This window comes from Panonychus citri, unplaced genomic scaffold, assembly GCF_014898815.1.
Source record: "Panonychus citri isolate SS breed McGregor unplaced genomic scaffold, ASM1489881v1 Contig00135, whole genome shotgun sequence".
Classification (NCBI taxonomy): Eukaryota; Metazoa; Arthropoda; class Arachnida; order Trombidiformes; family Tetranychidae; genus Panonychus; species Panonychus citri.
Window position 1 is genome coordinate 2,236,371 of NW_026515540.1, and position 21,909 is coordinate 2,258,279.

A 21,909-nucleotide genomic window follows, 5' to 3' on the forward strand; every position below is an offset into this window, starting at 1 on the left:
AATTCCAACAACAACATGGTAACAGTTAATTACTCCAAGAAATTCAATCAAAATCAAACGAAATTAAGCAAAAAGAAAAAGTCTTACCAACAATTAAATAGTTATATTAATAACAATCAATTCTTACCTTTTGATTTCAAGTTGAAATTAAATTAAATTGAACAATTGAGTTAATTGTTTCAGAGGGAAAATTGATTAAGGTTAAAACGTTTTAAAGTCCATGTTAATGAAGGAAGATATTAATTGTTGGCGTTAATTGTTTACTCTTTCATATGAATCTTGTTTAATCCAGAGTTAACCTGGGAAATTGTAATCATGATAATTAAACAATTATCTTGATTACAATCAAAATAAAGGAAATGAAGAGAGAGAGAGAAAAAATACTATTAATTGTTGTCGGCTGGAGAGATTGTTGATCATCGTTAATTGTTGTATTATACATGGTAAATGATCTGATTAATTTTCCGGCAAATCTAATATCATTCAAACTGTAACAATTTATTAATCATCACACTAATCAAGTTGATCAAATTGATTCTAATCAACATCATCTTCGTCTTTTTTTCACTATCTCTTCAATTCTAACCACTCATTCTGAATGATAATACAACTTGTCAACAACAATTAATGATGTCGATTAGCAATGTTTTTTTTTCTGATGTACCCTGATCCAGATCGATGATCAATACTGATAATTGTCGAGGGTAAAATCAGAGACGCATGAGAAAAAAAATCCACACCATTTAAAGTTGTATAAAAGCCTGAGCTCTTTACAAATTAATTAGCAGAATCATAATTGTTTGCAAATCATGAACCACAAATTAAACATAACTTACACAATTAATTCTATATCAACACAATTAAAACACAATTTACCTTATAAATATTTTTCTACCTAGTTAATTGACTAGCAAAAGTTTTCATAAACTAATCAATTCTAATTTATACTAATTGTTATTACCAAATTTAAGGAAAGTTAAATTTTCCATAACAACAACAACAACCATAAAATCTTATTATTAGATTCAAATCTAATATTGTCCATTGATTTTAAAGAATCCACTTGGTAAGTTGATCACTTTTTCTTTGTTGTTTTCTTTTCCTTGTCTTTGTAATTTGTTAATTCACTTGGTTCACTTAATTGTAACACGTTGTTATTGTCCAAATCTTACAGGAATATTACCACCAGCGCGAAAATCTTGTTGTCAATCTGATACTAAACAAAGAAAAAGGAAAGATGATTGCAGCTGATTATCCTCGACAAGGTAAATTATCAATACATTTGATTACAATCAATTATCTTACCAAATACCATTAAGATTTAATCAACTCTCAACATCAATGTAATTCAAAATACTAATCAAGGAGATATAATCAAGAGAAAATGATATGAAAAAAAAGCTTAAAACTGAACCAACTCTGAGTTTTTCTATCTCCTTGATTATGAACAAGAGAGAGAAAGAGATAGTTGATATAATTAGAACTGGTTAGTGATTAACAAGTAAATCCTCCTTGAGTTGACCTCTATTGTAACCAATAAATAGATTAAACCAGTGTTAATTGTTCCACACAATTAAATCCCATGTCTCAGTGAAAAGAACAGAATCAAAAAGTAAACTAAAAAGAAGAAAAAAATTTTCTATAAACCAAATATACCAAAGGTAATCATCATTTACCAACCTGATTAGTTTAGTATTAAAAGTGAACCCCTTTAATTAGATCGTTAAACGTACAAAGATAATTTACTTAATTGTTTAATCACCATAATTAATAAATAAAGAAAAGAAAGACAATTTAGAAAGCGAAACAAGTAACAACTTTGAAAATGGAAAAGAAAATGAAGAAAGTCAATGATCTAAACATATGATTTCTTTTCTCTTTCTTTTTCTCTGTCGACTTTTCTTTCTTCTTTTAAATTCTCTTTCTTTCTATTGCGACTTCACTTGTTTTCTTTACTTCCCTCGAATAGCAACTAAATGAAACGAGAAGCTTTTTCTTTTCTTTCCATGTTTAATTGTTACTCTTTTAATTTCTCTAATTTAAATTCTTCTATTTAGTTGATTGTTCTTCTAAAGGTAATCAAGAGGAAACCGATAAAAACACCATGTTGAAGTTTTCCCACCTCACCAATCTAATCAGGTAAGTGTTTTCTATTCTCTTTTTGGTTCTTCTCTTTTTTTCCTTTGGTTTCCATCTTGGATTTTTTTTTCCTTCTTCTCAAGGGTCTCTCTTCACACTCTTCTCTTTTTTTCTCCATAATTAATATTATCTATATGTGTATTATGTATTCGACGGTAAATTTTAACCTTGTTAGTTAATTGATATTCGATAATCTTTTAGTAGATTAAATTTCTTTGGTAATAATTCTCTCTCCCTTCATATACACTTTCACTTGATCTTGAATTGAGATTTTCTTATCTCTCTTTCCATGTTTCGCCTAGACTTCTTTGAGAGAGTATAATTGGTTGTTTCTTTTGTTTTATCGGTTAGATTTTCCATGTAACCTTCTTTTCTTCTGTGTGTGTGTCTCTTTCCTATTTATTAATTATCAGCTAAGTTCAGTTGATGTTAATCCTTGAAACTTGTGATCGTCCTTGTGATTAGATTTTCACTTGGGGTTACAAATTTTACAATATGAGAGCTTTGGATTGAGATCGATAATTTAGTTTAGAGAAGAAGAAAATTACAAGGTTACTATTAGTTTTGTGTTTATTGAGTTTCGAATTTACTAAACTGAATAGTCTAATTTGATTTATTCGTTAATTCTTTTTTTTTCCATCTCTCTTATGTTTACATTTTCTTTTTCGTTTGTTCATCTTCAGACCTGTTCATGGAGTCATTGGTGCCAGGATTAATCCATCTTCCATTGCCTTGCAACAAAGACAATTAAATTGCATATCAAGCATTGGACTTGATAAATTGTCATCTAAAGTGAGAAATTTTGTTGAAGAAAAGGCTCGAATTTGTGAACCTGAATGTATTCACATTTGTGATGGAAGTGAAGAAGAAAACAATCAGCTGATCAATTTGATGGTCCAACAAGGGATGATCAAAAAACTTTCGAAATATGAAAATTGGTAAGTTAATTGATTAAAATTAAATTCACTCATTAAAAAGTTAATTCTCTCTTTTGATTACGATGACAACTATTGATGATTTTCGTAACTTACAATAGCTTTGTTAGATTAACTAACGATCATTCAGAATAATCTAATGATCAACCATAAGTAAACAAAATGTTGGTAGAAATTTTCTTAATTGTTTTACCGATTGTGTTTTGTTGTTGTTAAATGTCAAAGAGAAATTGTGTAAATCAATCAAGTAATTTAAGATTATTATTCACTATGGAAAAGTTTTGAAAACAACAAAACTAATCATTCGTTGTAAAACTTGACACTTAATCACTTAATCAATGATAGTTAACGATTACATCAACTAGGAAATAATATTAATTACTCTTGTCTGTTTATCTTATAGTTGGCTATCTCGTACTGATCCAGCTGATGTTGCCAGAGTTGAATCTTTGACATTCATTTCAACTAAAAATAAACGTGATACTATCCCTGAACCTGTACCCGGAATTAAAGGAACTCTTGGTAAGTTTTAATTTGAGATTTTAATTTTTGATAAACTTTGCCAAGTTAATTGTTTACCTTTGTTTTTATTAATGGAAATCTAATTCTTTGTTGTTTTGCTCTTGTTTTTTCTTTGACAATTTTAGGAAATTGGATGTCACCGGAAGACCTAGATAAAGCTCTGAACTCACGATTCCCTAAATGTATGAAGGGAAGAACAATGTATGTTATTCCGTTCAGTATGGGTCCGGTTGGCAGTCCTCTTTCCAAGATTGGTATCGAATTGACCGACTCCCCCTATGTCGCTGCTTCTATGAGAATCATGACTCGGATGGGAAAACAAGTTCTAGAAAAATTGGGGGACGAAGATTTTATCAAATGCTTACATTCCGTTGGTTGTCCATTACCTGCCTCGAGGAAGTTGACAAACAATTGGCCATGCAATCCGGAGAGGACGATCATTGCTCACAGGCCGGAATCCAATGAGATTGCCTCATTCGGCTCAGGTTGTATTTCAACGTAAAAAGGGAATCCCGTAACATGTTGTAACGTCTCAGGTTACGGAGGAAACTCGCTCTTGGGCAAGAAGTGCTTTGCACTTCGTCTTGGCTCGATTTTGGCGCAACGGGAAGGATGGCTGGCCGAGCACATGCTTATCCTTGGAATTACCGATCCCTCTGGCTCGAAGAAGTACATTGCAGCCGCTTTTCCAAGTGCATGTGGCAAAACAAATTTGGCCATGATGAATCCAACCCTTCCAGGCTGGAAAGTGGAATGTGTTGGTGATGATATTGCCTGGATGAAGTTTGATTCCAATGGGGTTCTTAGAGCTATTAACCCTGAGTATGGATTCTTCGGAGTCGCTCCTGGAACTAGTTCTAAGACCAATCCCAATGCGATGAAAACCATCCTTGCCAATACCATCTTTACCAATGTTGCTGAAACATCAGACGGTACGTTTTGTGTTTTAATTTCAACTAATGATCAAATCTTTTGATCATTTTGTTGTTTTGCTATTTAAGTTAACTATCGACCAGATTAAACACCTCTTTCTTTAAATTGATTTATCCTCGTTCTTTAGGGGGCATCTATTGGGAAGGCCTTGATGATATTGATGTAAGTAACTTGGGGGTAAAATCATGGTTGAATGAAGATTGGACTCCAGGGTGTGGCAAACCGTCTGCCCATCCCAATTCACGTTTCTGTTCCCCTGCATCTCAATGCCCGATCATGGATCCCGCATGGGAAAGCCCTGAGGGTGTGCCAATATCTGCAATTATTTTTGGAGGCCGACGACCCGTTGGTGTACCATTGGTGTATGAAGCATTCAATTGGAACCATGGTGTCTTCATTGGAGCCTCAATGAGATCTGAAGCCACCGCTGCTGCTGAACACAAGGCAAAAACGGTTATGTTTGATCCATTTGCCATGAGACCATTTTTTGGTTACAATTTTGGCCACTATTTGGATCATTGGTTAAGTTTCGGTGCCAAAGAAAACCTCAAATTGCCCAAAATTTTCCATGTTAATTGGTTCCGTAAAAGTAGTGAGGGTAAATTCTTGTGGCCTGGTTTTGGTGAAAACTCTCGAGTTTTAGATTGGATCTGTCGACGAGTTAATCATCAAGATTGTGCACAAGTATGTGAACCTCTTTTTTTCCTTGATTAACATTTTCAAATAATCATTTGATTAGAAAGCTCTTAGATGTATAATTAATTAATACCCTAATTTTTCTTGTTTGTAATTCAGGAAACACCAATAGGATTGATTCCAAAACAAGATTCCATCGATTTGAAGGACTTGACGAAAAGATTGACATGGATGAATTGTTTAGTCTTCCAAAGGACTTTTGGCAACGAGAATGTGATGAGGTTCAAACTTATTTTGAACAACAAGTAGGCTCAGATTTGCCTAAAACGATAATGACTGAGTTGAATTCATTACGAAACCGATTACAATCAAATTAATACGAACAATCAAAAAATCATCAATAGTTTGCGATTGCAATCATATCCAACAATCATTAATTATCACCAATCGTATTCATCAAGTTTAAACACGAAAAATTATTTTAAAATCAAAAATTGAAGCAAGAATATATTGTATGAATGCTGTTAATTGATTGAAAGCAATTTGAATCTATCACTATTTTAAATCCAATTCACATCAAATCAAAAATCATTGGAACCAAAATCGACAAATCAACTAATTTTGTGGAGTAAAAAAAATACATATACAAACATACAAGTATCATGGAAAAATCAAAAAATTATTTGAGGAGCCAAAAAAAATATTTAACTTCTAAATGTGATCACTTTAATTGTAATTTATTTTAATTTTAAAACAAAATTTCATCTCAATCCCAACAAACCCAACAACAATGAAAATGTTAACCTAATCCTATTTTAATTTAATTGTGTAACTATCACACCAGAAATCCCATCCCTCCAATTGAACAACAACAAAACAACTAAAAATAAAGTGTTATCATCTCGATCTGCAATTGTACCAATTTAACGACCTTAAAGGTCATCAACTGGATTTAACCTTGAGAATTAGGTCAATTCTTTGTTAGTATTTTCATTCCTTTGTTGCAAAGGTCAATAGAACCTTCGGTTTTGCAGAAAAGAGAAAACAACCTTTCACACCCTAAGGCAATTTTCTAATTGTGCTTAGAATGTTCTAGGAAAGAAAAGTCGTTGAGATCGATTTTCTTATGACGCAATTTCCAGAGAAAATTTCGAATTCACCAGGTGGCACCAGTGAGTTCTTTTCTTAACATGTGAGTGACTCTTTTCCTTTGTGTTTCCTCATCAATTGGCGCTTTTTTGTCGCTTCTCTTTCAACAAAGTCTCGCTCTCCTTTGGATTCAACCTCATTTCACGTAATTCTCTGGTCCTGTCGGTTTAGGCGATCTCTTTCCTCGACATTCCCTTCTTTTAGTTTTTCCTTTTGCTCTTTGTCTTTATTGTCATTTCGTGCTTTTTTATTTTTTTTTTCTGCTCAACTGTAAACAAAACCATCTCGTCACCATGAAGATTGAAAAACAAGCCGATGAAATTTCAACTGAGGAACCACTTTTGGCCGAGAATCCTAATCGTTTCGTCATCTTTCCAATCGAGTATCCCGATCTTTGGGAAATGTACAAAAAAGCTTTGGCTTCATTTTGGACAGCGGAAGAGGTTGATCTGTCTCGCGATCTTGATGACTGGGCGAAACTCAATGATTCAGAACGTCATTTTATCTCGTATGTTTTGGCCTTTTTTTCAGCTTCAGATGGAATTGTTAATGAAAATTTAGCTGAAAGATTTATTCGTGAGATCCAAGTTACCGAAGCTCGTTGTTTCTATGGTTTCCAAATCGCCATTGAAAATGTTCACTCGGAAATGTACAGCCTTTTAATTGACACTTACATCAGTGAACCTGAGAAACGAGATTTCCTATTTCAGGCCATAAAAACAGTTCCCTGTGTAGCCCAAAAGGCCGAATGGGCAATCAATTGGACCGCTAACCCATCGGTTACATTTGCCGAAAGGTTAATCGCCTTCGCATGTGTTGAGGGAATATTTTTTTCCGGTTCTTTCGCCGCCATTTTCTGGTTAAAGAAACGCGGATTAATGCCAGGATTAACCTTCTCCAATGAACTAATCTCCCGTGATGAAGGATTACATTGCGATTTTGCCTGTTTACTATTCAAACATGTTGTTAATCGTCCGAGTGAGGAGAAAATCCAACAAATTGTCCGTGATGCTGTTCAGATTGAACAGAAATTTTTAACTGAGGCCTTACCCGTTTCTCTGATCGGAATGAACAACAAAATGATGGCCACTTATATTGAATTTGTTGCTGATCGATTATTAGTTGAATTAGATTGTTCCAAGATTTACTTTTCTCGTAATCCATTTGATTTTATGGATCAAATTTCCTTGGATGGAAAGACCAATTTCTTTGAGAAACGTGTCGGTGAATACCAAAAATCAAGTGTGACTGGAAACAAAGAAGATATGAAATTTGTATTAGATGTTGATTTTTAATTGCGAGCAATCAACACTGACAAATGAGCTCAACCTCTCATGCACCAATCTGCCATTATCTATTTTTTCACCTCAACAGCATTTACATCAAGAAACAAATTAAAGAAACAATTTAAGATTAGCGTTCAATCAACTTTGTCAATCTATTACTTAAATGCGAATGATCCTCAATAATTAAGCGGAAATTAATGTAATTAAGAAAAAGTAACAACCTTTAATGAAGATAATTAAACATTTTGTTTGTCATTGCGAAAGATGAACCTCGAAGCGAATTTGTTGTCTTTCATTTTATGGTTTTTCTCATTTCGAAAGTTACAAGTTCGACCTTTTCGAGTTAAATGTTTATTCTTTTGCTTTTTATAAAACAATCAGTTAATTACTACATTTACATATGCTGAGACTATTCTAATGTGTGACCTTAACTTTCAACCTTTAGTCCAGCCTTAATTGTGTGTGGTTAGTTTATTAAGCAAAGTATATAAGACGAAATGATTTAGTTGTGAATTATCACATTTCATTTGAATCTGTTCATCAAACAAGTGGTTTCATTAACGAAGGTAAATCATCGTCTTATTTTTACTTGTTGATCTTTGTTACTAATTGTTAATAATTGTTACTAATTATTCATTTGTCTTCTTTTTTGATTGTTACAGAATCTTCTTAATCATCATGAATTCAAAGATTTTAATCATCTCCCTTATTCTTGCTGCCACTCTTTTGGTGACTGAAGCCACTTTGAAGATCACTCTCCATAAGAAACACATCAGTTTACCAATTCCAACCAAAGTTTCATTGGGTTTAATTGGTCATGATGATTGGTGGAGTCAACCATCATGGTCATCATGGCCTTCATGGCCTTCATGGGGATGGGGATGGGAAGACAATAGCTGGTGGTAAATCATCAACATCAACATCACATCAACAACAACGATTAAGATCACTTAATCTACTCAATTGTCACCAATTACCAACATCATCAAGAATCTCAAAATGTAATTTTATCCTCATTGTAATAACATCTCACATCAAACATTCATATTGATATTTATAACATCATATTCATACAGTCAATAAATGAGATTCAATTTAAAACAAAACTCGAATTTTTCGTTCAATTCTATTCAAATCAATCAGCAATGAAAAAGAACGCACTTGAAGTTAGGCTTGAAAAATTTAAAGTTCTTCAAATTACCTTCAAGTGCTTTCTTCTCTGAATAACCTTTATGGCCTTGAAATATAACAATTGAGTGTCGGTCAAACTTCCATAGACAAAATATAGATTCTATCGCCAAGTTGTTCAACATTTATTCGGTTCTATTCTAATCGTGGCTACGAAAGTTGAGAGTCAGTAGAATGGAAGAATCGTTCTAATTTCGAGGACGAAGTACTAAAGTTACTTCTTAATGGCCCCTATGAATATTTAGCTGAAAGTTACATTCATTGAATCGAATTATCGATAATTTTATTAATATTATAATAAAAATCTCATTCGAAACTTAAAGCCAGCTTGCTATCAATTCGAAAACCTTATTCATGAATCGAGGTCCTAGTTTTAGATAGAACTCTCTATACTATTCTAGATTAAGGACAAATCAGCACTTTTTATTATTAAATCTAGTTTCTTGCAAGTTTTGATAAATGTTAAATAAATGATGAACTTAAGTAAATGTACAATTTTTGACCTATCTATCCACTTAATAAATTCCGATTTCGAATTTTTCAATTTCTTATTCCAAATCTATCGACTATAGTTTTTGCTTATTATTAAAATTAAGTTCTATCGATAATATAGTTAACCTTTATAACTTACAAGAATTAATGCTAATGCACAACCTAATCCGGTCTGAATAAGTTGAGTTTTTTCGGACGATTTATATTAGAAATAATATGATAACATTATAATTAATAAAATTAAATGATAAAATTTTTGTCTGATTTGTGTGACTAATACCACAATCGAATATTATTGTTCAAGAGGAGGATATTAATTCCATTTGATATTATGTGTACAGCAGATACAGAAAAGTTGCTTTCAAGTCATAAATAACTAGTCATTGGCATTTGTTCGAAAATCCTCGGTCTAAATGTTACAAATTATAAACAGAAATAAATGTCTTGCAAAGTAAAACTATCGGAAAATTATTTCTTTCCAGTATGTTCTTTTTTATCATAATTACATTGTAAATTGGCATCTAGTGCTATGAACATTACACTCCACGTTTTTCTTGCTGAATAGAGGTGATCTTAATCAAACTGGCTGCAATTCCGGGTAAACAACTATACAACAAAGAAAAGGCACACTTTTGTTAAATAATAATAACGTATGTACTCAAAAAGAATTTATTCTAACAGTATATTTGAGTTTTGGATATTTATTCACAAACTTTCAAGCCACAATGAGAATAAAAATTCGAGTTAATTATTATAATGAATTCTGTGCGTGTATAATTATTCATATTTACGCAATGTTGCTGAATGCGTAAATAAAATTAGTGATAAAGTTATTGTATTTAAAAAAGTGAAAAAGTAAACTATTGCCTTCAGATTGAATATTCCAAATAAACATTAGATAGATATAAAGTTATTACATTTTGTCCTCACCAGACAGTCTGGTGGTGAGGACATATGCTCAGTGAGTAACATGTCACGCGTTCAAACCTCACTGGAGTAACTTGATTAGCCTGACCAAACTAACCTAACCTAGCAGGTGTAGCTGTAAGCTGCATCTGCACTTTTTGAAAGTACGCAATTAGCATTAATGTGTTTAATTCTTTTTAAAGAGTTTCTAGATAACACGATTCAAAACATTAAAGCCTTGAATTATTAAATTAAAGATAGAAGGGAAAAAAACAAACATGAGCATTTTACTATAAATTACTAGTTTCATATTCTTATGGAGCAAGAATTAAGAATGCTTTCAATTAAACCGTTCAAAAAGTTGGAAATTATCACACAAGAACTACAAAAATTCACACAATGCATTATACATTCCATCAAATGCTTAACACATGAGACATTATATGGTAATGTTATAAACTTAGGAATCAATGGGTTTCATAACAATCATAACATTGATTCTCATTGTATTAGCATCGGATGTTTATTCTTCAATTTCGTAGCTAATCGTAACTAATCAAAATCAACTCAAAACTTATCCGATTAAATCGGTTAAACTTGATAATCTGCAACAATATTTTCTCTTCGGTATAAAAATTTGTTAAATATTGAGTGACTCAAATAATTAGTTAATAACCTATGAAGATGATCGAAAAACGATGACAATGGATGATGCTTGAAAAAGACAAGAGATTAGTACGGAAATCGAAGGATTCCTAAAAGAGGTGCAAAGAGTATCAGAGACTTTGAAGTGATCAAAGTTTTCGCATTGATTTCTTCTATTGTTCGGTTTGTTGTATGAGATTGAAGTTTTGGTTTCTTTCTGGGTTCATGTCATAGTTAGAGGTCATTCGAATCTCGTCGATGGGAAAATAGTGGGTATAAATCATCAGGGGTCATTTTCGCCAAAGGTCTGTTCGATGATGTTGTAGCTTCTTATCTATTTGTTTATAAATCGAATTTGTTCTTGTTTGGTTTTTGATCCACTTAACGAATTTAATAAATAGAAAGACAATCATAACTATCTATGATGTACGAAGATTGACTTTGAAACTCGTTTTCGAAATGATCTAATGTAGATATGAACTACAGGGAAATATCCATTGGAAAAACTCTGAGAAAATAGGTGCTTATTAGAATTGGATGCCATTCAGATTGATCATAATATAATCATGCTATTGAATTTCAGTGACTGGAATAGGTATAAGAGGCATCATCAGTCTGCTCAGTAGAAGATGAAGTAGCTCGAAGCAGAATTGTCTTCGATGTCACTGTTTTTTCTAACCTTTCTGTTTGATGTTCGTTGTGATTCTTTTCCTTATTATAAAACAATCGGTTAATTATTATGATTAGTATCAGACTATTTTGATGAGTGACCTTAACTTTCAACCTTTAGTCCAGCCTTAATTGTGTGTGGTTAGTTGATTGAGCAAAGTATATAAGACGAAATGATTTAGTTGTAAATTATCACATTTCATTTGAATCTGTTCATCAAGCAACAAGTGGTTTCATTAAAAAAGGTAAATCATCGTCTTACTTTTACTTGTTGATCTTTGTTACTAATTGTTAATAATTGTCACTAATTGTTTATTTGTCTTCTTTTTTATTGTTACAGAATCTTCTTAATCATCATGAATTCAAAGATTTTAATCATCTCCCTTATTCTTGCTGCCACTCTTTTGGTGACTGAAGCCACTTTGAAGATCACTCTCCATAAGAAACACATCAGTTTACCAATTCCAACCAAAGTTTCATTGGGTTTAATTGGTCATGATGATTGGTGGAGTCAACCATCATGGTCATCATGGCCTTCATGGCCTTCATGGGGATGGGGATGGGAAGACAATAGCTGGTGGTAAATCATCAACATCAACATCACATCATCAACAACAACGATTAAGATCACTTAATCTACTCAATTGTCACCAATTACCAACATCATCAAGAATCTCAATGTAATTTTATCCTCATTGTAATAACATCTCACATTAAACATTCATATTGATATTTATAACATCATATTCATACAATCAATAAATGAGATTCAGTTTAAAACATAAACGTCAACAAAATTTTGCCAATACTCATTTCATGTATTTTTAATTTATACTTGGCGGATTTTATTCATATCAACACAATTCCAACAATCAACTAATTACAAATTGTAATTATCTTACTGAGCTACAGTCTTGTAGTCTTTATAACAAAAAAACTTATTCGTATCAAATGTTTCAGTAGAAATTAAAATTAATATGAATAAACGAAAAGGTCGATAAAACGAATCTGATTATGCAAGTCAATTTAATGTAATCAAATTACTTTTGAGTTCGTTATCATCCTGGTGATTTAAACTTTCAGAAATTAAAAGGCTAATCTGAATTTGCAATTTAAAGGAAACAAAATCTTGAACAATTTGAAGCATAATTAATCGTAACTCAATATTCAACAATATGATCAATCAAATCAGCAGCAATTAAGAATAATGATAAATTAAAGGTGTTCAATTTGGTGATCAAATTGAATTGTTTTCGATTTTATGCTAAACAATTAGGTTAAATTGTGAACGATTTAGACAATATTAGAATCGTTATTAATTTAAACTCATGATAGATTTAGTTGAAATTAAACTAATCTATTCGTGACAATGATCAATTGATTAACACTAAATTTTCAAGCATAAGTTACTAATCATGAAAATTAGATTGTTATAAAACTTTGGGTCAAGTTCATTACCAAATTCAATCACAATTAACTTCTCACCTTTAGAAAGTGGATCAAATTTATTGATGAAACTTTAATGTTTTAATTGCTGATAAAATTAAATTGATCTTTTCGTGAATCTTGATTGTCTTTAATCAAGGAAATTCAGGTTTTCCTTTAAATTTTTGGGAACTTTTTCAGAAAAATAAATCAATTTAATTTAATTACAATTAACTCAAGCAATCGTATTAGATTCACACTTTACCTTTCAAAACAAAGCATCACGATTGATATTTCACTTTTAATTACAGATCTCAGAAATTAATTGTTACAATTTTTTCAGTTACCATGAAGTTAATCATTCATCTAGTTAGTAATTTGATTAGTGATCAAGTTGATTGTTGAAAAAACTTTCTCTGACTACTAATAGACAACCAATGATCACAATATGGAGGCATATTGAATTGTTTGAGATCGGTGTAATTAGCTAATTGCTCACAATTTAAAGTTAATCATGATGGCGAATCTCAATTTTAATCGGGAAGGATTTTCTCAATTCAATTGTTAACACAATTAAAATAAATTTCTTACTGGTTGTGACCAAATTAATGAACAAATTGCTGTAGCTAATTGATAAGCAATAATAAATTAGTGTGGCTCGACAATTAACCAATAATATTATTAATATAAGCAATTGAAGCATTAAAACAATAAAAGGAAAAAATTTCATTAAATATCATTGAACTTTAATCTAGTTGATTTAATCAATTAGTAACATTTAATTTTCCACAAATTGTTTCGTCGTTAATTATCAACCCAATGGCTAAAAAAAAGTTACAATTAATTAACAAAAAAGTATCATTCAAATTAAAATAGTAAAGGAAAGTAAATGATAGTAAAAGATATTAATCTAAAACATTATTACAAGATTCTTAATGATTAAAGTTAATTGTAACTGACCAATATTAAAGGTTAGAGGCCAAGAGTGATTACAAGATTGTTAATTATGATTAGAAAGTAACCTCAATGATCAAGGTCAATTAGAAGATAAAATCTCGATTTGAATACTCTGAAAGACATTGAAGGTGGAAGGTGAACAAATTAAATTGATTCGATTTTAAGTTAATTATTCAATTAAATAGATTACTAACTAATTTATAATAGAAACTATTGAAACATATTCGTATAGTGTGAATCAATTTAGCTGGAGGATTTTTAATTGTTACTTGATTGTTTCCCCGACTCGAGGGTAAACTGATCTGAAGGCGTTTCTAATGTTTGTTTGTTTCGATTTACTTTCATTTACTTTAATTTACTTTCTTTATGATTATTATTATATTTTTTTTAAGAAAATCAAAATATGACCTGAAGTTTGTTGTTGATCATCATCAGAAATAAATATCCAATTGGTTTTAGGTGGTCATTCATAATGACCTCAACCTTTAGTCCAACCTTAATTGTATGTGGTTAGTTGATTGAGCAAAGTATATAAGACGAAATGATTTAGTTTTAAATTATCACATTTCATTTGAATCTGTTCATCAAGCAACAAGTGGTTTCATTAACAAAGGTAAATCATCGTCTTACTTTTATTTGTTCATCTTTGTTACTAATTGTTAATAATTGTTACTAATTATTCATTTGTCTTCTTTTTTGATTGTTACAGAATCTTCTTAATCATCATGAATTCAAAGATTTTAATCATCTCCCTTATTCTTGCTGCCACTCTTTTGGTGACTGAAGCCACTTTGAAGATCACTCTCCATAAGAAACACATCAGTTTACCAATTCCAACCAAAGTTTCATTGGGTTTAATTGGTCATGATGATTGGTGGAGTCAACCATCATGGTCATCATGGCCTTCATGGCCTTCATGGGGATGGGGATGGGAAGACAATAGCTGGTGGTAAATCATCAACATCATCAACAACAACGATTAAGATCACTTAATCTGCTCAATTGTCACCAATCACCAACATCATCAAGAATCTCAATGTAATTTTATCCTCATTGTAATAACATCAAACATCAAACATTCATATTGATATTTATAACATCATATTCATACAATCAATAAATGAGATTCAATTTAAAACAAAACAAAACTCCAATTTTTCGTTCAATTTTGTTCAAATCAATCAGCAATGAAGAAGAACGTACTTAAAGTTAGGCTTGAAAAAATTCAAAGTTTTTAAAAGTTCTTCGAATGACCTTCAAGTGCGTTCTTCTCTGAATAACCTTTATGACCTTCAAATATGACAACCGAGTGTTGGTCAAACTTCCATAGACAAAATACGGACCGTATCCTAATATAGTTCAACATTCATTCGGTTCTATTTTATTCGTGGCTATGAAAGAATCGTTCTAATTTCTAGGACGAAGTACTAAATTTACTTCTTAATGGCCCCTATGAATATTAAGCTGAAAGTTTCATTCGTTAATTATCGAGATTCTGATAAATATTATAATAAAAATCTTCATTCGAAACTTAAAGCAAACTTACTAATCAATTAGAAGAACCTTATTCACGAATCAAGGTCTTCGTTTATGTATAATTATGAAAAAACTTGAAGGTCAATTGTTGGTTAATCTAATTACTCGTATTCTTTGATTAAGGACAATTTAAAAGGTGAAGAAATTGAAGTAAACGTTTAAATCAATTTCTCCAGAAGATTTTTAATTGTTACTTAATTTCTCAACTTGAGGGTAAATCTAATATGAAAGTGTTTCAGATTCTCTTTCAATGTTATTGTATATTGACTTTCATTGATTAAATCTAACCTTCTATTGATGATCACCAGACTGATATTGGTAAAAGATAATTATAAGATTTTGGATTAAATTGTTTAGGTTGATTATTCATATCAACTTTCAACCTTTAAAAATCATTTACCTTAATTGTAACTGATTAGAAAGTTAATCAAAACAGTAAAAAAAAAATTAGATTTAGTATAAGACGAGTTGATTATCGCCTTCAGGTTTGGAGATTTGATTACCGGTGCCATTGGCATGATCGGTGTCGATGTTACAGTTGATTGTTGATTTTGAATTAAATTGTCTGTCGAGTGATTTGATTAATTTGGTTCAAAAAAGTTACTGTACAAAATGAGAATCAAATTAATCTCAAGACGAATGACCAAATTGAACGATTCATACTGAACTTTTATCGATCAATTCAAATTTCTATCGAAAATTAGTAAAAGTAATTCCAATTGAAAAATGATCGAGAAAATATCATGAGCGGAATTAGATTATTGTTCCCGCTAATTTGTTTCGAACCACTTGTTGTCAAGGAGACAATTTTCTCTTTCTCTTTGTTTACAATTTTGTCTCTTGAATTTACATTGAGTCAATTTCTTGTTTTCTATTCTTATTACTGTTCCTCCTCTGTATTATTTAGTAATTTTAGTTTAATCGTGTGTTGTTTTTGATGAATAGTCGAAGATTTTTATAATTGTCTAAACCAAATTATCTATTGCAATGTCGGATTCAAATGGTAAAGAGGCTGAACTGAAGGGAATCCGATTTGCCCAAGATGCAATTGAACATGACAATTGTAACGACATTGAAGCCGCTCTTTCCTCTTACCGTGAGGCCATTCACTATTTGTTAATCGCCAAAGATTCTGGATCAACATTACCCAATCTAATAGATAAGATTGAATCTTACCTTGAGAGAGCAGAAATTTTGTCAAATATTTTGCGAGATAAAGATAATCGTTCACAATCATCTAACCCTGGTAACAGTATTGATAATGGATTAATGGGCAGAGCTCAATTCTTACTCAATCAAGCCTTGGAACAAGATGCCTCGGGCAATCACAAATTTGCCATAGAAATGTATCTCGATGCTGTGGAAATTTGTCTAAAAGCGGTTAGTCTAATGTTCTTGTTTTCTTAGTAAAATTGTCATTGTTATTAGAATAATAATTTGTCTTTTCTGTTACATTTTCAGAAAGATTCAACTGAAGATGAAGAGAGGAAGAGAAAATTGTCCCAATTAGCTCAAAGTGCAATCTCCAGGGCAGAAGAACTGTCTGATAAAGGGAAAGATGTCGATGAAGTTACTTCCTCTCTTGGAAATTGTAACATTAAAAAATCCGAATCAACAACCACCAACACTGAGAATCCGATTTCAGGTTCATCTCAAAACGATTCATATGAATCTTCAGGAGCTTGGAAGCGAACATCATTTTCAGAGAAACGATTAACTGTTATTGGAACATCTAGTTACTCTCGTGAAGAATTAGCTGTGATTAAGAAAACCTCTGTCATCAATGGATTAGAGTATTTACCTTTTCACAATTGATCTAAAAGAAAGGTTTGCCTTTCCGTTACCTTTTACTGATAAAATTGGTCAATTAACTTTATCAAGTAAACAGAAACGATGTTTCCATCGGTGGTCAAGACTTGAGGATATTGCTGCTAGTCCATTAATCATCAAAGAAGTTGATTGTTTCAGTGTCAAACAAACCCTAGTCTCTGATTGTTCATTCATCGCTTCATTAACCGTTGCTGCTTTGTACGAGAAAAGATTCAAGAAGAAACTAATTACCAATCTGATTTATCCACAAAATGTCAATCGACAACCAGTTTATAATCCTTGTGGCAAATACATGATTAAACTTCATATTAATGGATTAGATCGTAAGGTGAGTTGAAGGAAATTGACAAAAAATGAATCAATCCAATTAATCCAAATCTCTTTCCATCAGGTGATCATTGATGACTATTTTCCAGTCGATGTAAATAATGGCCTTTTATGTTCACATTCCGTTAATCATGATGAATTCTGGGTTTCGATCTTGGAAAAGGCCTACATGAAAGTCATGGGTGGTTATGATTTTCCTGGCTCTAATTCTGTAAGATTTATGGATTTTTTTACATTTCAAGATTTAATAGAAAACTAATTGTGAAATTTTATGGAACTTCATTTTAGAGTATTGATTTAAATGCTTTAACTGGATGGATTCCTGAACGATTAACAACCAAAGATTCACTGATGAAAACTTTTCGTGGTTTAGTTGACCGTTACAATCGAGGTGATGTCTTAATAACGGTTGCAACTGGTGATTTATCTGAATTTGATCAAGAAAGATCTGGATTAGTGCCTAATCATGCATACGCTGTTTTGGACATTAAAGAGGTTGATGGTAATCGTTTGTTTTTACTCAAAAATCCTTGGAGACATTTATCTTGGAAGGGAAATTTTTCCGATATTGATAATGTCAACTGGACACCATCGTTGAAACAAAAGCTTCATTATGATCCAAGATCTGCTCGTAATCATGATAATGGTGTTTTTTACATCGATATTAAATCTTTGATCAACTTTTTCGACACAATGTATCTTAATTGGAGCTGTTCACTTTTTAAATATACTTTTTGTACTCATGGATGTTGGCAAGCGGGATTAGGACCAGCGAAAGATTTGTACAATATCGGTGAGAATCCACAATTTGCTTTGGACGTTTCCAGTGATTCGACATCAGTTTGGGTTCTATTGACTCGGCATATTGTCGATAAACAAGATTTCGCTCAAAATCGTGAATTCATCACTTTAGTTGTTTACAAAGGAACCGAAAAAGTTTATCTACCCTTCGATCCCGCTCCTTATATTGACGGAGTCCGAATCAATAGTCCACATTATCTATGCAAGATTAACATTCCCGAAGGTGGAGCAACCAAATTCGTTCTGGTCATTTCTCAATATGAGAAGACGACAACCATTTATTACACAATCAGAGTTTATTCACCTGTTCTGTTTACCTTTAAACGATTAAATGAATCCTATCAATATGTTGAAAAGATAACTAATGGTTCATGGGATGAATCAACTGCCGGTGGTTGTCCCAATTTCCCGTTAACATATAAACTCAATCCCGTTTATTTACTTGATGTCAAAGGTGCCAATGAGGCAACTAATGATCTTCTCATTGATCTTAAAGGACCCAAACAGTATTCTGTTGGATTTGAAATCAGACCAGTTACACCCTGTAATCCGAATAGTTTGTCACTTTTTGATCGAGCTCATTCTGGTGCATATCGATCTGGTTTCACCATTTTAAAATTGAGAAAAGTGCCACCGGGTACATATCACATAATCCCATCGACGTTTGATCCACACCAGAAAGGACCTTTTTTCTTGACTATTAAATCAACCTGCCCAATCTCAATTGCGAGGATCAAATAATATAGTTTTAATTGGCAAATCATCACATCGAAAATTTTATTTTGAAAATTATCTTGATATTTATTTTTTATTATAACATTATTGAAGTTTTCAAGATTGGAAGCCATTCTCATCATCTTTAATTGATATGTAAATTTTATGTGTGTTGTGAAAATGTCAAGGAGATAAAGAGATTAGTTAATCGTTTTATAACTTTGTTTTCTTCTCTTTATCTCTATCTCCTTCATAGGTGGAAGTCACCTTTATTTGACTTATCTCTCTCTTTTATAAACAGAATATTGAAAAAAGTAAATAAAGTAATGTAATTCACCCCGATCAGTGAAGATCAATTAAGGTGACTATGAATAAAAAACTAATTGTGAAACAAAAAAAACTTAATTCAGTGATTGGAATAAAATCCTTAAAGTTGTTAAATCGAAGAATTTGAATAAGTGTCACCAGTTTACCTGCTTAACCAACATTTGGTGATCCCGTGTGAGGGGTATATTGGTGCTAGTTTTTTGTGATTAATCAAAACTCTTTCCCATCTTTCAATTGTAAAACAAATAAATTGTTATTTTAAAACTTCTTTCTCTCTACCTTTAAAAATCAAATATTGTAAATCAAAATAGGTAGTGGATTTGGCCAGCTCAATCAACAATCAATTAAGAAAAACTGAAAAAGGAATTGGAAAAAGGTAAAGCTTCTTATATATTTATACATTGCTTCCTTACCCAATTCACAACAAATCAGTGACGATTTCTTTAATATGATAATGAATCAGTGAAGATTCATTGGGTGAACCTTATGCTCAAATTCACACTTTCCAATTTAATTGATAATATTGAATCAGCGAAATGCTAATACCCCTTTTGCAAACCAATCAAAACCAGAATAAGTGACGATTCGGATCGAGAGTTCAATTGAACCAGTGAAGGTTCTTACTCAGAACTTCTCAATTGAATCAGTAAAGGTTCATGAGAAAATGAATCTAGACAGATATAGATAAGTGTTTCGCAAACTACTGATCGCTTATTCCTCACCCTTTACCAAAGAAAAATTGAACTTAAAACCTGAAAGGTAAAAACACAAAAAATTAAACTCAATAGTGACAATTCAATAGAACCTGTGGAAGTTACAGTCTTTCCAGAACATTTTATTAACCTTCACCTTCGATTACTCCATTTGCTGAATCGAAACTGAAACCTCTCACCAATTAAGATCAGAATCAGTGAAGATTCAATCTAATTCGAGGTGATCAGAATCAGTGAAGATTCCATCAATTTAGTTACGCACGAACCAGTGAATATTCAAATCATAGTTGGTATCAATCGAATCAGTGAAGATTCGTACTGAGCCCAGAATTCATTGTGAATCAGTGAAGATTCAAAATGAAACTATAAGTGAAAAACTGAATCAGTGTAGATTCAAGCTAACTCAGAACCTTGATCAGCTTAACCTCAAGAACTTATAAAATATTAAACTTATCAACCATGTAATTCTGCAATCACGAACTCCCTACCTTCGACCTTCGCGTATAATTCTAACAACCAAACAAATTAACTATAAAAACAATTACCAATCAATATCTAATGATTCAATCAAATCAACAATTAACAAGCGCTATTAAAATAATCATGCAATGATAAGCATCATCAGCAAATCACTACATTGACTTTAATTAACCCTCAACAAATGATAACACCTTTTAACCTTAAAATAACTTTACCACACGTCAATTTGTTACTTCAATCATAAATTATCATTAGATTAAAATTAATTGAACAATCATAAACTTTTACTATCCTTTGACTAACATCATTAGATCGAAATGTCAGTACCTCCTACTGCACCATCATTATCATCAACACCTAATCAGGAATTTAATCAACCAGCTCCTTCAGTTATGAACATTAATCTTTCTAACCTTTTAAAGAACCATATAACTATTGAACCTTTCAGGGGAGATAATGAAGATGTAGTTGATTGGTTGGTCCAATTTGAATTCGCCTCTCAAGCATTAGGTTTAAATGCAGCCGAAATGTTTAAAATAATTCCATTCTACCTTCAAGGCTCAGCTCGTCGTTGGTACAACTTGACCGTTAGTTCATTCGGACCAGCCAATAAGCCAACGACTTACGAACAGCTTAGAGAATGCATGATAACTGGACTCTGTCCAGCAGATTATCGTACTCACCTCTCTCAACAGCTTCATAATAGCAAACAGAAACCAGGCCAACCAACAACTAGCTTCATCTATGAGATTCAAGAGCTTTGCTCTCGAATGAACAGTCAGATGCCTGAGAGCTTAATGATTAGTTTCATCTCTGAACGATTCTTACCTCAGATTAAATTTGTCACAACTTTACAAAACCCGAAGACACTGAGTGAATTAATCGAGGCAGCCAAATTAGCTGACAAGGCCTTAGTCAATGGTGAGGTCAAGCCAAATCATAATTTTAGCCTCGAGTCTAATTCATCAAATGCAATCGAAAGCAAATTGTTGAACACTTTGAATCGGTTACAATCAAAATTTGATCAATTAGAAGAAAAGTTAAATACATTTACTGCTAAAGCCTTCAATCAGAATCGAGTCACTTGCAACTTTTGCGGTCATCGCGGCCACACCGAAGAAAATTGTCGCCACCGAATGGCAGCAATTCAAGCCAATAACTTTCAGCCAATTAGCAGTCCACTGATTCAACCAGCTCAGTCAAACCAACAGAACTTACCATTGCAATCTAATGCTATGCAATCACAAGATCAATCGATTCAGCCTAATCAACCACAAGTCAATCAACAAGCCTCACCAG

General features: G+C 32.1%; 3 protein-coding genes and 3 long non-coding RNA genes across 6 annotated transcripts; 5 read left to right on the plus strand and 1 right to left on the minus strand.

The window, feature by feature from the left end:
• The first annotated feature begins 777 nt into the window (after window positions 1-777).
• LOC128391895 (phosphoenolpyruvate carboxykinase, cytosolic [GTP]-like) lies at window positions 778-6,071 on the plus strand. Its single transcript, XM_053351850.1, is given in 10 exon segments — window positions 778-1,066; window positions 1,175-1,265; window positions 2,058-2,139; window positions 2,823-3,077; window positions 3,478-3,596; window positions 3,722-4,081; window positions 4,133-4,528; window positions 4,657-5,213; window positions 5,325-5,358; window positions 5,361-6,071. Coding segments are annotated over 9 exon segments (2,013 nt in total). The 5' UTR covers window positions 778-1,066; window positions 1,175-1,237; the 3' UTR covers window positions 5,543-6,071.
• Window positions 918-1,818, minus strand: LOC128391904 (uncharacterized). The gene is made up of 2 exons (XR_008325901.1): window positions 1,681-1,818; window positions 918-1,617 (listed from the first exon to the last, which is right to left on the minus strand). It is a non-coding gene; the product is annotated as an uncharacterized LOC128391904 (long non-coding RNA).
• A 288-nt stretch (window positions 6,072-6,359) lies between the features above and the next one.
• On the plus strand, window positions 6,360-7,876 carry LOC128391899 (ribonucleoside-diphosphate reductase subunit M2-like). The gene has a single exon (XM_053351853.1). The coding sequence runs from the start codon at window positions 6,608-6,610 to the stop codon at window positions 7,607-7,609; it is 1,002 nt and encodes a 333-aa protein (XP_053207828.1). The 5' UTR covers window positions 6,360-6,607; the 3' UTR covers window positions 7,610-7,876.
• Window positions 7,877-11,491: 3,615 nt separating this feature from the next.
• LOC128391669 (uncharacterized) lies at window positions 11,492-12,286 on the plus strand. The gene is made up of 2 exons (XR_008325860.1): window positions 11,492-11,745; window positions 11,841-12,286. It is a non-coding gene; the product is annotated as an uncharacterized LOC128391669 (long non-coding RNA).
• Window positions 12,287-14,355: 2,069 nt separating this feature from the next.
• Window positions 14,356-15,030, plus strand: LOC128391668 (uncharacterized). Its single transcript, XR_008325859.1, has 2 exons — window positions 14,356-14,495; window positions 14,592-15,030. It is a non-coding gene; the product is annotated as an uncharacterized LOC128391668 (long non-coding RNA).
• A 1,195-nt stretch (window positions 15,031-16,225) lies between these two features.
• Window positions 16,226-19,539, plus strand: LOC128391738 (calpain-7-like). Its single transcript, XM_053351684.1, is given in 5 exon segments — window positions 16,226-16,798; window positions 16,880-17,223; window positions 17,225-17,576; window positions 17,640-17,786; window positions 17,864-19,539. Coding segments are annotated over 5 exon segments (2,490 nt in total). The 5' UTR covers window positions 16,226-16,405; the 3' UTR covers window positions 19,118-19,539.
• The last annotated feature ends 2,370 nt before the right edge of the window (window positions 19,540-21,909 follow it).

Bases quoted from the DNA above. Each gene is read 5' to 3' on its own strand.
- LOC128391899 (XM_053351853.1), top strand. From the start codon at position 6,608: ATGAAGATTGAAAAACAAGCCGATGAAATTTCAACTGAGGAACCACTT.